The sequence below is a fragment of the Pogona vitticeps genome, chromosome 13 (genome assembly GCF_051106095.1).
Source record: "Pogona vitticeps strain Pit_001003342236 chromosome 13, PviZW2.1, whole genome shotgun sequence".
NCBI classification, from domain to species: domain Eukaryota; kingdom Metazoa; phylum Chordata; class Lepidosauria; order Squamata; family Agamidae; genus Pogona; species Pogona vitticeps.
This window is the reverse complement of record NC_135795.1, coordinates 8,994,593-9,007,579: the sequence shown is the minus strand read 5'-3', so window position 1 is coordinate 9,007,579 and position 12,987 is coordinate 8,994,593. Positions and strand designations below refer to the sequence as shown.

Sequence of the window (12,987 nt, the reverse complement as noted above, 5' to 3'; positions counted from 1 at the left end):
TCTTAAATATTCTTCATTTCCAGTGAGGAAGAGCATAAGCAGCACTGTATACCAGCACAAGAAGAGGATGACGACTGACGAGTAGTTGTGCTGTGATAAGAGGACAACACTCTCTCCTTCAAACCAAACCTGTATCCGAAATTGGTCTCTATCTGTGGAATTTCACAGGCATTTCTGCTGGTAACCTAGAATTTCATAGGCCTTTCTGGTAACCTAGAAACAGTAGCTAGAAACTATGGATTTTTGATGAGGTGTGGTGGAGCATTTCTATTTAATCATCTGCAACGAAAGAAAATTAAACTGATCTTTTAATATCTTATGCAAACAAGTCTTGATATCTTAATAACCAACAGCAAATTAAAAAAAAGTAGGCATATCAATACGGCAGGATCTCTTTTCAGCTTTAGAATCAGTCTCAGCGGAAAAACCACTACAGTGAGGAAGAACTAGAAGCAAATATATCTTTTTCCCTGTTTGTAGGACCAAATGTTGTGGCTGAAGCACAATGTGGATGTTTTCCCCTCTCCTTCTCTAATGAAGAGCCTAAAATACTTTGGTGGAACAAATCTCACTCCTTCTCTGTCAGACGTAGCTGCAAACCACTAAGTATCCTGAGCATTTTGATTGTGAGTCCCCTTTAAATGTTCATATATAGGCTCAGTAGAAAACTTATTAAAGGCATACCCAAAATAAGTAGAAAGATCAGCCATTTCTCCATTCAGGACTTCTCAGCAACCGCCACCACCCAACACCCAAATACTGTGCTAAAAGGAACATTAATAGTATCTGAAGTCTATTCTGGAAGACACTAGATTCCTTTAAGGACAAAAACAAAAAACAAAAATGCAAAAACTGTCTGATTTTTTGTATCAACTTACAAATACAAAATTGTTTTCCAGTTTTCATCTAGCTGATTGACCCGTGGCTGGATTGCCCTGATGACATCAGTATATATAAGATGGAATTAAAAGCCCCCAAGTATAACAGCAACTTGTCAAATTGTCTCCATTTATTTTCTGTTGTTTTCAGGGCACAGCCATGACACCACATGTCACCAATATATGCCATCCCCTCCGCTAGCCTTGAAGTACTGTTAAAGAGTTGCAGAGATTCTTCTTCATCACTCATTTCCCATTCTGCCTTCTCAATTTACTTCCTGAAAGTAGCACTGCAGATGCACAGACCCAAAGTACATTTTTATGTTATTTATGCACTCAAGTTCCAGAGCAAGACTCATGAGCACTAACTTTGTTTGGAGTGCCTCTTGCGTCTTCAGCCGGAACTGGAAAAGAGGTTCCTTCTGATAACCTTGGGTGGTGTATCCTTACATGACATGGCAAGCCAGTTGTGTCACTACAGTTGCACACAATAGTGTTTTAACAGTATATTGGCAATGACAATTATGACTTTGATAGATACCTTGATTTTATATTCACATATAGATGTAAAGGATTAATACAGCACCAACAACCAAGTGCTATACAAAGAGTTAAGAGAGGCAGATCCTGTCCACAATCAAATTATACAGAGCAGTAACAAGCAATGTAAGACGAAAAAGGATTCCAGCTTCTTCCCTTTTTTGCTTTGGAAGGAGGGAGTAAGTAGAATCTCCAGCAAGAGAGCTTAACAATACAAGTCACAAATAAGTCCACCTAAGTTTAGAAAGAACAATTCCCACCCTTCTCTGTTTTTGCTCCCACCCAGTTTCTTTTCTCAGGAATCAAATGAAGGAATCTTAGACTGGAGAAGCAACAATGAACCATCAGAATGAAGTAAAATTAACGATGAACAAGAATGACTGTTTATGCCTGTTTACATTCCAAGAAAGGGAGAGGAGAGGAGGAGGAGATAGCGAGAAAGCAGAATATGGTTCCAGTGAGAGGTAGAATGGACAACTGAAGGAAAAAAACAAAGCTTAAAAAAAATGTTGAAGATGGAAAAGAAGAAGATTACAAAGAAGAACAGATTAAACATACAACAGTTAAAGCATTATGCATATGCATAGTTTGCGTAGCAGAAGATGGAAGGGTGCCATTTAGGGATTAAAGAAACTAAAAGTAACAAGAATTGGTTATATATTGAATTTTTAAAAAAAAACGGAAAGACAGAGGACAATCCATAACAGCACCAAAATTACTGACTTAAAACAGGTTATTTCATATCCGAAGAATAAGAAATATGTAGGAGGAATAACAAAATATGGCAGAAGAATAAGCAGTGCAATATACTTAGAAACATCATATGAATGAAAAGAGCTCAAAGTCATGAGAAAGTATGCACCTGAAACATTGAGAGAGAGAGAGAGGTGGGGGAGGGGGGTAGCTGCTACAGAACAGAAAGGAACTTGCAGACCAATCTGCATTAAAATAATAGCCAAGTGATTGTGTCTCTCTGATTTTGTGCTCAGGATTGTGTGAAAAAGTTTTTGTTCTTCCTGGCTTCTCACCCTGACCCAACACTAATAATCTGTTGTGCAGATAAATAAACTAAAGGAAAAATAAAGCCACATACACTGTCAAATGTTAAGATAATAGCAATTCTTTCCAAGACCCATTCTTTCCAAAGCACATTACCCAGTTTTAAAGCTCAGTCAACCCACACATCCAATGTAAATCCATGTTGGGCCAGACACTGGCAAAGACACTGAACTTAAACAGGTACTGGCTGAGAACAAAGGAACGTACCAAGTCCTGTAAGAGCCCATCCCATCCTGGAATTTCGTATGCACACCTATACACACAGATAGGATGTTTGGACAAAAAGCAGTCTGGAAATTACTCAGCTGAAGTGTTATTTTTTAAAATTGGACATTTAAAAAAAAACAAAAAAACAAGCCAGTATTATTGAAAAAGAATTCTAATAAACACCTTACAATATTGGCAGATGTTCCCGCTAACACAATGCTACACCTTATGTCATTTTGCATCAAGGGCACAGCTATAGCAAGATTGTCATAATGAAAATTCAGTTCTTTTTATTACTGGTACTGCTTTACATTTATTTCTCTAATCTGCCAACCCATGTGTCATGAAACCATTTTTTTACTTATAATTAGTCTCCCATTAATGCATGCTGTAATGCAATATTGACAGCATTAACCATTAAATGCTATCTTGCTTTAATTACAAAACTGATATTGTGGATGTATATTGAACCTACAAGTACTGAAAAATATTAGAGTCTTTGATCCAGATCCTGTGTGTGCTGAAAGTCTCTACATTAGATTCTCCAGATATTTTGGATTACAAATCCTACAAACCCTTGCCAGCATCAGCATTATGGGAGGGTGCCAAAAATTGTTTAGAGTACCCAGCCATAAATCCGAGACTCGTATCTTTCAAATTAGGAAATTTTGTTTAATTCTATTCTATTCAGACACTGCCATATATGCATGTACCAGTTGGTCCCAAAATAAGACACACTAATACCCCAGCGTGTGGAAGTTTCACATCATGGTGGACAACTGTGGCCCTCCAAATATTTTTAGACTGCAATTCCCACACCACTGGCTATGTCAGCTAAGGCTTTCAGAAAGGAGCCCAACATCATTTGTAAAGCCAAAAAAACTCCACAACCCTGCTTTCTACAGTTATGGCCTTTTCTACATAGAGCTCAAGTGAGTGACAGGTAGATTATCCATCACCTAAAAAGGTCTAGAAATAACACTGGTTGCAAATCCTCTTTTCCTGAACACACCTGCATTTCAAATTAGTTCTCCTTTAGAACACACAAATAAATAAAAGCGTGAGCTGCCAAATGACACGATCTATGAAAAAAGAAGAAAGTCCCAAGGGTTTATCTTGAAGAGTAAATCAAAAGCTGAAGAAAAATGATGCCATGTGCTTGTTCCATCTTTGCAAACAAATTGCAGTCCTGAAATGAATGCTCCAACTCGGTCACGCAATCAGTCCTGGCACAAGTTGCCATGTATATTGATGGTGAAACAGGATAGACAAGACCCTTTGTGCTTTGGACTTTTTATCACTGGGTCACTGTATTTCCAGACATTAGTGGCAATAGTAATATTTTGTTCCCTACAATGAATATACAGTATAAGCAGCACCCAAGTCTCTTCCTTTGAAGACTTCAGCAGGAAAATCACTGCCTTCAATAGTTGATTGAAATCAATGTGCAGTCACACAGAACAAGCAAAAATAAAAGAACGTACAATCATCATGAATTGCAGATACTACAGACTATCGTGGAACGGTATGGAAAACGCTGATCCTCTCTTACCTATAGTACAGTTTGTAGTTATTTTTCTCCGCTTGGGGTTGTGTCGAAGCAGCTCTAGTTCACGTTTGGTTGGCTCCCATGTTGAATACTTCTCTCCAATACCTGCATAATAAAAAGAAATATACATATGTATTTCAGGGGGCTGCTTCCTGAAGAGATTGGAGGAGACTTTGTAATGTAAACTGCACTGTCCATTAAGTTGGATTTCCTTTGCATATCACCCCAGCAATTGCTCTGCTTTTCTCTCCAGGTCAGAAAGACAGCAACTGACCTTCACAATACGTTTCCATAAACATGTGCTAAACATAAAAGCCGCTATTTGTATAGAAATCCTATCTGTTTCCAAGTAACAGTTCTCCCTCTTCTGTCCACATTCAACAATGGGATGGGGGGGAAATCCTTCAATAAAAAGCACAACAGCAGGTTGCCCTTCATGCAGGGATTTGTTTCAAGCATCCACCATTCTCTCTGGGTTCAGAGAGGTCATACTGCAAGCACAGCTAGATCTTGAATTTAAATACAGAAAGGCTGAGATACAGCCCACTGTGCCAAGATCATTCAATACATCATTCAATAAAAAGGGAAAGGAAGGAGAAAGAAAAAACAAACAACAAACAAGGTGGAAATCCAACTTATTAGATAGCTGCACAACTAATTTTAAGAGATATAGTACAGAATCAGATATATAACATATGATATATATAACTATGTATTTCTTCAATCACGGACTCCAGGATGTATTCATGTAAAATCCCATATTCCCTTAAAGCTGTCACTGCAGAATCAATCATAGGAAATATAGGTCAAGAGCCAAGGAATCAAAAAGGAGTTATTTGTAACCAAGATCGCTTTAGATTTGTCTTACTCACAGAATTGCCTCTTATGTGTAGCAAAACAGCATTTTAGCAAAGTTTCAAAAGACATTTTGGTGACTGGCTATGAAAAAAAAAATCAAAGATTCCAGTGGGCTACTGTAAAGCCCTTGGGTGAATCCAGACAGTTCTTTTGATTCAGGCCATAGGCTCTGGTTAAGCTGTATGCTCTTGAAAAATAGTTCAATGCACTGATTTTAATGTCTCAAGCTATCATCAACGAGAATCGCCAAAACTTACAGCCTATAATACCCGGATGTCAGCAGCGACAGCTGAAAATCTGTCATTTAAGCGAAGCAACAGCAGATGAAGGGTGGGGGAAATTACTGAAGGCAGTAAAATATGCATCATCAGAGAAGATGTTAGCAAGGCAGATTAGATAAGGATGGGGAACATGTGTCTCTCCATAGCTGACATAGCCAGTGGTCCAATGGTACCTAGAGGGTCAAACACTCCCCATCCCTGCATCAGATGTGTGCATCAAAATCTTCTGTCTGAGCCATGGACAACGTGCTTCTGTACATGGCTACCTAGAGATAAGCCCCAATGAGTTCAATGGGATTTATTCCAAAGAAGACAAATTAAAAATTGCTTCTAATTGTGCAATAGGACTGCAGCAAAAGGAACCAATAATTATCTCAGAAATTATTCAATAGATATGTATTCGCGAAGGCTGTTACTGTTAATTTAACTATTCAATGTATCTGTTGATGTATATATCTATTCAATGTATCTATTAATGTATATAATGTATCTGTTAATGTATCTATTCAATAGATACATTGAATTACTGTGCCAAGGGTAGCTGCTGCTCTTCATAAAGACAACTTTGGGTATCACAAAAAGGACTGTTGTAAAACTTAGCTTTAAAAGTCATCTGAAGTTCATCAGGTACTATAGAAAGAGCAAGTGACCAAATACAGTATTATTCAAAAAGAATGAAAGGCAGGTATTCAATTAAACAAGTAGGATTCAAGAATTTTGCACACTGTTCACTAACAACTCTCTGAAGTCCTCTTCAAAAATACCCCACAAATGTCCTTCATCCAACACATTTTAAACTAAAAAAAAGTTTATTTCATTTGTAGTGCTGCACGCAGGTGCATTTAATTTACATTTTTAATTTGAGCTCTGCTTTGAGCAGCATTATTATAGCAGAGAATATGGCCCCCGAACACACCAAATGCCTAAGCAGAGCATCTTGCAATAATGGGAAGCTCCTCATCTTTGATTAATAAAACTGAGGTACTACCTATAGGAAGGGGAAGGTTTATGCTTTACTGCAACTAGCGCAATTCTTATGACCCTCATCTTTTCTTCTGACATAGTTCCCTAACAATTGATGGAGAGGGGAGGACTAACAATTAGGAAAATAAAGGAAAAGTGCAGTTTTTATGAAGCTTTGAATCAGTTATAATGTTTTGAATACATTATATGGTCTATATTTGTATCTCTGATTCAAGGACAATTACAAAGAAATGTTTATGTACCAGAATATTTTGTCAGAATCTGCTCCTACAAACTACTGCTGCTTTAACAGAATGAAAACTTTATGCATCTAATTATTAATTGTTGACATAGTACACTAACAATATGCCATTTACAAAAAGGAACAAAAACAAAAAGGGTGCATGATTATAGTTATATAAATCTAAGATGAGGTTAATGCTGACATGCAGACGTTTGTCTGGGTACAACCAGTTAAGATGTTCGAATTACAATGAATCTCAAGACAACAGAGCTATGGACAAATATACAACATGTATACAGTAAGGACATATTAGAGGTGGTGCATCTTGTTGATTATGCACACGTGACCATAGGTTAGCACCTACCTGTTACCCCGAAAATAAGACAGGGTCTTATTGCTCCAAAAAAACGCAGTAGGGCTTATTTTCAGGGGATTTTTTTTCATGTACAACAATCAACGTTTATTCAAATACAGTCATGTCATCTTATTCTGGTTGCTGCCAAATGGTGGAGGGCAGGGTTTCACTTAACTGGGGCTTATTTTTGGGGTAGGGCTTATATTAAGAGCATCCTGCGAAATTGTGCTAGAGCTCATTTTCAGGTTAGGTCTTATTTTAGGGGAAACAGGGTAATAAATACTGTATAAACAAGATTCCTATAGTGTGGTTGCAGGGATGAAATGCAGTCGTCCCTGAAGTAGTAATAATAAACATAAACAGTTACATTCGTGTATAAATATTCAGAGCAAAACAGCTTACACATTATCCGGTAGATTCATCTTACCTAAACTGACGTAGTTCCAGATGTATTGGACAAGAACTAGCAACATTTCCAGCTGGTTATGACAGCTGGGGATGATGGAGTTGTAGACCAAAACATCTGGGGGGAGTGCCCAGTTGGTGAAGGATGCTCTAGATTTCCTTCAGTGAAGTGGAAAATAAACTTGTGTTGAATTTTTGAAAATAAACCAAATACACAGGCTTACGATGTTTCAATTTATTTGGAAATCTTGTGGGCAAAACTGCGGCACACTATTCAAATAACCGGGAATGTTGATTCCTTTATTTCAGCAGAAATTCAGTTGTCTTTTCAACTGGTTTCCTGTCAAGGTATCCAATAATTCTATGGAGCACAATTGTCTATGCATTAACAGACAACAATATTAGAAGCAGAGCCACAGAGACAGCCAAATGTGGAATGGTTGGACTGGCAGAATATTGCCAACTCAGCATTCTCCACCAAACAGTGGGTGTTTTGGCCAGAGCTAATAAGTATAGCTATTCACTGAAACAGTTAGGGATCATGTAACTTCCAAGGAGGGTGTGTGTGTGTTTGTTTTCCTCCACAGTGAGGAAAAGCCCACTCTTTGGATAAACAAGCGAATTTCTAATAAATAAATAAATCTCCTTCAGCCTGAAGAGTTCCCTATCAAATCTTGGAAAAATTGCTTTTGTGATTATATTATCCGAAATCTAGGCTAAAGGGTCAAAATGTTTATAGTTTTAAAAAGTTATTTTTCCACAATCTGCTCACAAAGCTGCAAGTAGTAGAAGAGATGCTCCACACATATCATGTGCATCCTATCCTCAACTCTGAGGTAATGACGTGGTTACATTTGCCATTACAAATGGCTGGAGTTCTGGGCTAAAACTTGGCATCTTCAGTTAAAAAGACAGAACAAAAGTCTAGCCAATTCTGGGTGATACGATAAACAATCTGATTTGATATGAAGACGTTCCCAATGCTCCTTTTCCATGTATTATTACAATAATCCTTAATGGTATTGTTCTGGGTTAGCATCCTGAATACTATCCAAGGCTCCAGATAAGGCTTAGCTAGTAATCAATACACATGAAATTATGCTGGTGTTCCCAGAGAAATCAAGATTGCCCATTTCAGCAGAATGTCCCCCAACTCATCCCCGTTTGTGCTGGAAGGGAAAAGAAGTGCATGACAAGAACAAGAGAAAAATCAAAAATTAGCATTCTGCTACATTCCCGAAGTAGTCAAATTAAATCCAAGTTACACAGATTTCAATGGCGGATGAATGTTTAGAACCAAGCCAGCAATACCCAGTGTCAAGTCTACAGTTTATGTCCAGTGCAGCTGTTTTGCTCTTTCAAATTAATTACCTCTCAGGCCAAACACAAGCACATTTCAACATGTTTAAGAGGTTATTCAATGGCTAAACAAAACACAACCGCCTAAATCCAGCTGCTAGTCCCCAACTAAAATAGATCTACTGAACAGTAAGCCAAAACTTGTGCAAATCCCACTGATTCAACAGGTCTACTCTACATGTGGCAAGCAACTGGAGATAGGCCAAGATTTTAAAAATACTTTCCCAAATATTTAGCTTTTCTCTGTCAGTCTTTCCTTGAAATGTGTTTGACAAAAAAAAATAAAATCTTTTTGGTACCATTTTCCTAGTCCCAAACCCCATTGCTAGCCTTCCCATTCCTCTGACTGAACTACTTCAAAAACAGTGTTCCAAAATTGGGGATCTATCAGCCCAATGCAATGTCTGTTTCAGGAATGAAGGTGCTATACAGTGTGCAAGCTTTATTTTTAAGAATAAATTTATTCACATAGTTAAATATAGATTTAGGCAGATGTTCCCTCAAAATCCCTCAGGTTAGCTAAAATAATGTCTACTTGCGCCTTCTGACAAAATAAAAAATAAAAATAAGAGGCAGGTAATAATTTGGAGTAGCTCAGCCATGAGAAAGTAATGTTTATCACCTTGTAACCCCAATATATATTCTGTATAAAAAGGAAACAACACACAGTGCCATTGTACACCAAAATTCTTGTCTAAAAATGGCAGATAATCAGCAAAGGGACGCTTGTTAGTGAAATGCGTCACCAGCCCACACTTCTTACCTGTCATTGTACACTGGTAGTGAGAAACCATTGTTGGGGTGAAGGCTAAAAAAGAAAAAATTAGGGAAAGCAAACTGAATAATAAAACAAATGTGTGTACACATATTTGTGTGTCAATATCTACATATATACAAACTGTGTGTGTAAACAAGAACATGTGCTTAGAAAGCCTGCATATTCTATGAGATAAATGCACAAGGAAACAGTGGCAGTTCTTATGAAGGTACAGATGTCTTGACTATGACCCTCTACAGGGCAGATTTATTGTGTTTTATTGTTAACTTTGTATAATCACAAGAGGGAGGGTGGTGTTCTCTTTTTTTAAATAATCTTTAAAACTCTGTTTGGCCAGGATTTAGTGAAGTGTGCATACTAAATAGCCTAACCTCAAAAGACAAATCATTTCTATATTTGTATCACCCACATTCTGCATTGGTGCCCCAAAGAAAGTCAATCTTCCTTTCAGTGCTTTCTACCTTTGATGGGTGGGGCATAACTAAAAAACGAAAATAAACATTATTTCAGGCAGATACGTAAAGAAAACCAAACCTTGTAGCTTCCAAGCTTTCCGTTGTTCTTCTTTGGCAATTTGCTCCATATCTTTGTCGTAAATGTAATCTTGACACATAAAGCAGTATATACCCCCATACAAAAGGTCTATGGCTGTAGAAACAGAGGTGGGGGAGGGGAGAGAAGAAACAAAGAATTTAAAATACAGACTTTGGGTTTTCTTACTATTGTCCCGCTATATGTGCTGTAGGGGCACGAATATACCGATATGCACTGCATGACATCACTGATTTTAGATGTCACCACTCTACTGCCAAGCATCTCAGACAAATTAATTGGATAACATTTAAAATATTGTTTCGTTTTGCTTGGCAGTTAAATGGACTACTGTGGACTCGGGACTGAACACAATCAACATTACGCATTCTTCCCCTCTAATTTTAAATACTGCCAGTCATTTTTTTAAAAAGAGCAGGGTATAGAAAACGTATGTTGCAAATTGAGGAGGCATTTAATTAATGTTACAGAAAGCTGAATTAAAACAAGACAATCAATTATAGCAATGCGCACTAACACCAAACCGGTGGCAAAATGTGTATTTTACTGAGTCTGAGATCAACGCAGATAAGAGTCTATAATCCAAAGGCAACCAGAGCACACTTCTTCTAAGCTGCACATTCTTCAGGAGGCCTTATGACCGAAGCAGTCTGAACTTCCTAGCAGAAAAAAATGTAATCGCCCCTCTGTAACTGTGAGTCACCTAGCTGATTCCTGTCTCTTGCTCATTTTTCTGTACCTGCCCTTGGGCAGCAAGCTACTGAATCCATCTGAAGAGTCTTCTTGATCAGTGGTTCCCAACTACATATGGGTAACCCTGTTGTTCCTGAACTTCACCTCCCAGAAGCCTTCACCACCAGCTGTGCTGGCTGGAGTTTCTGGGAACTACAGTACAAGAACACCTGGGTTACCCTAGGTTGGGAACCACTTTTCTAAATCAGGGGTCTCCAAACTATGGCCCATGGGCCACATCAAGCCCAACTTGCTTTTTTATCCAGCCCAGGCATAGGAAGAGAAGAGGGACCCAAGCGATCCCCCAAACCTGCTATCTTTGCAAATGTGTGGACACATCTGTATCTCTAAGCCCAAAGCAGGCTTAATCTAGAAAAGAGAGGCAACTGTTATTCTTAAAAATCTGAGGACTAGAATAGAGTGTCTCTACCTCATAAACTATTACACCTCCATTCCATTCCTTTGAAAATCAGTATCTTCTATAAAATCACATGCAAACTATCATGCCTCCATTGTTTACAAAGATGCCTCCATTGTTTACTGATTAAATCCACACCACTAAAGTCTTCTTCAGATTTTTATTTTTTCTAAAAATGGGTTGGGGAGATCAGGATCATGTCTCCTGGCTCATGCGATTATTCCACATACAAAATAAATGATCTAACCCCCATCTAATACAGCAATTACTAAATTGACAAGCTTTAAGCAGACATGCAATTTGCCTTCACCCTCAGTGTGTGCAAGTAATCGCCAACTTCTATCACAAACATGGTAGACCTTTTAATGCAAGGATTACAAGAACTGGCTTATGTACATTATTATTAAAAATGATGATGGTGGTGGTGGTGGTGGTGGTGTGCGGTCAAGTCGGGGTTTTCTGGGTAAAGACTACTCAGAAATGGTTCCATAGTCTTTTCTTCTGGGGGTGCCTTGGGACTATGCAGCTTGTCCAAAGCTTAGTTTGAAATCTCACAGTGGCTACATTTATTTATTTATTTATTCTATAAAAGAATAAGCAACATCTACAGGATCACATATACAGGCAGCTGTTTTCCCCAACACAGCCAATAACTGCGCCAGATTATTATGGCTGCCAGAGACTTTTCATGGGCTTTGCCCTTACAATATAATACTTTTTAGGAGGTACTATCACACGTAGCTTCTATATAGCTCTCTGTTGCTTCTAAATGCCAAGATATAAATTTAGAAGCATCATCTTAGTAGATAAGGTAAGATAATAGAAATGAATAGATATTAAAGTAAAAAATGAATATAGAACTCATCCATACACTATTCCCATCATTTTTATATAATCAGGATATAAACATGGAGATGATTTTAATAACAAACTCCAATTTTTAACTATGTTACACAGAAGATGGTTCTTGCTTATATAAGTTATATACAAAGTAACTGTTGCTATAGCAAAAGGGTGGGTGGACAAATGGAGATTGCAAAGCAGTATCTGCACGCTCTATTTGAAAATAAAGCCTTTTGACTTAAAACAAATGTTATAAAAGTCTGTGGTGTGTACAAAGTAACCTTGCAATTGCATTTTAAATTTTAAAAAACTACCACAATGTCTTTCTGTACTAGAAATGTTGCACCCTAATACTGAAATGCTGTACCTGGGGTGGATATTTATGGCTCTTTATTATAGGTTTTGCACAAAGAATTTTCACAACAAAAGACAATGATTTAAAATAATAACAATCACCCACTATGCATCCTAGGGGACGCTATTTTGTACCAATTAGGACACCTGTTCTCTCAGTTCACATAATCATTACATGAAAATTTATACTGGCTTATAACAGAGGCTGCCAATACTACCAATATGCTTCCAGAGTGATCTGCCACAATCATGGTTCTCCATTATGGATACACAGAACTTTTTTCTTTGTATTGCACTGGACATGCAAACAAGCATTAACAGATCTGTAAGCAAACAATGGCATGGCTTCTCACAATACCATTCCTGCTTAAGCTTGATGCTCTGATTGCCACTTGGAAAGGCAACCAACAGCCACCTTGCTTCTTCATTCCACTCTTCTACATCTTTCGTATCTGCTTCTGCCTGTCCAACAATCACTTCACAGATTGCCCGATTCCTCATTTTCCCTCTCAGGTACACACTGGTGTGTTATTTGACATTTCCCTACATGCAATGAAATATACAGTGTATGTTTGTTGGCACTGGCAGCAAGGGCATGCAATTTTGAAAGTA

At 37.9% G+C, this 12,987-nt stretch overlaps 1 protein-coding gene across 8 annotated transcripts in view; it reads right to left on the bottom strand.

The window, feature by feature from the left end:
- Nucleotides 1-12,987, bottom strand: part of USP22 (ubiquitin specific peptidase 22) — a 98,190-nt gene that overhangs the window by 48,186 nt on the left and 37,017 nt on the right. For 5 of the 8 annotated variants that reach the window (XM_072982696.2, XM_072982699.2, XM_078381526.1 and 2 more), the window contains 3 exons: nt 10,011-10,124; nt 9,462-9,506; nt 4,237-4,338 (listed from right to left, as the gene is read on the bottom strand). In XM_072982696.2, the coding sequence (XP_072838797.1) occupies nt 4,237-4,338; nt 9,462-9,506; nt 10,011-10,124 (261 nt within the window). The remainder of the gene's footprint in view (nt 1-4,236; nt 4,339-9,461; nt 9,507-10,010; nt 10,125-12,987) is intronic. The other 3 variants (XM_072982697.2, XM_072982700.2, XM_078381527.1) reach the window with 1 other exon arrangement.